We start from the raw sequence: 967 nt of genomic DNA on the forward strand, positions 1-967 counted from the left end.
GAAGAAGATAAGGTAGATGGAAAATGGAGTAAATGAGGCTCCATTACTGATCTAGGGCCTTAAATTCGGGCCCCCATGTGTAATTACCAAAAAGCCCTCAAAATATCTAATTTAAAAAGAGAAGGGTGAGCTGTCACAGCAAATGGCGCGGCGCGCCATATATCTGCGCGGTGCGCAGATCCCCCAGATTAGAATCTGTTTCCTTTTTGAATATGAACAACAAAACCCCACTTCAAGTATCTTAATTACACTTATGTACACTACAAATAATCGGGTCTTACATACCTTGATTGACATTGTTTAACTCTTTCTTCAATTGATACATCAATGGTCCATTACTTTGACCATACCTTTCACTTATTTCCTTCCATAGTTCATATGCAGATTGACAGTACAAGAATGCTTCAGAAAGCTCTGCTGTCATTGAATTTAGAATCCAACAGGTAACCATATAGTCACAACGTGTCCACTTCTGGTATGAGTCATCTGTAACAGCAGGTTTCAAGTTCGTACCATCAATGAACCCTAATTTCAACTTCGCACCTAAAGCCATACGTATAGTACGACTCCAACCTAGGTAATTAGTTCCATTGAAATGAGTATTTGTTAAGATCATTCCAGGATGATCTGAACCAGCAATGTGTAGTGGATCATGAACTGAATTCATCGCATTTGATTCTGAACTACCGGACTTATTAGAACCACTTCCAGTTGTCATTGCAAAATTAGGTCAACTCAATTACTTTCAGGCAGAGAAATTGAGCAATCAAATGAATCAATTGACAAGATGCAATTGATTCTAACAACAACGACAAGAATTGATACAGTAATTTCGGATCAATTGCTATAAAGCGAACGCAATGTAGTTTGATCGATATAATCAAACTACGAATTCAAGCAATCCGTAGCTCTGATACCATATGAAATGCGGAAATTAAAGAATAAACGAATTGATTCAACACCAATT

At 37.6% G+C, this 967-nt stretch overlaps 1 protein-coding gene across 1 annotated transcript; it reads right to left on the reverse strand.

Annotated features, from left to right (window-relative positions):
• Positions 1–277: 277 nt before the first annotated feature.
• LOC139889195 (uncharacterized) lies at positions 278–718 on the reverse strand. Its single transcript, XM_071872158.1, has one exon. The coding sequence runs from the start codon at positions 716–718 to the stop codon at positions 278–280; it is 441 nt and encodes a 146-aa protein (XP_071728259.1).
• Between the last annotated feature and the right edge of the window lie 249 nt (positions 719–967).

Source organism: Rutidosis leptorrhynchoides, chromosome 2 (genome assembly GCF_046630445.1).
Source record: "Rutidosis leptorrhynchoides isolate AG116_Rl617_1_P2 chromosome 2, CSIRO_AGI_Rlap_v1, whole genome shotgun sequence".
Taxonomy (NCBI): domain Eukaryota; kingdom Viridiplantae; phylum Streptophyta; class Magnoliopsida; order Asterales; family Asteraceae; genus Rutidosis; species Rutidosis leptorrhynchoides.

What these genes read in the sequence shown, in the direction of transcription:
- LOC139889195 (XM_071872158.1), bottom strand. Translation starts at nt 718, where the DNA reads ATGACAACTGGAAGTGGTTCTAATAAGTCCGGTAGTTCAGAATCAAAT.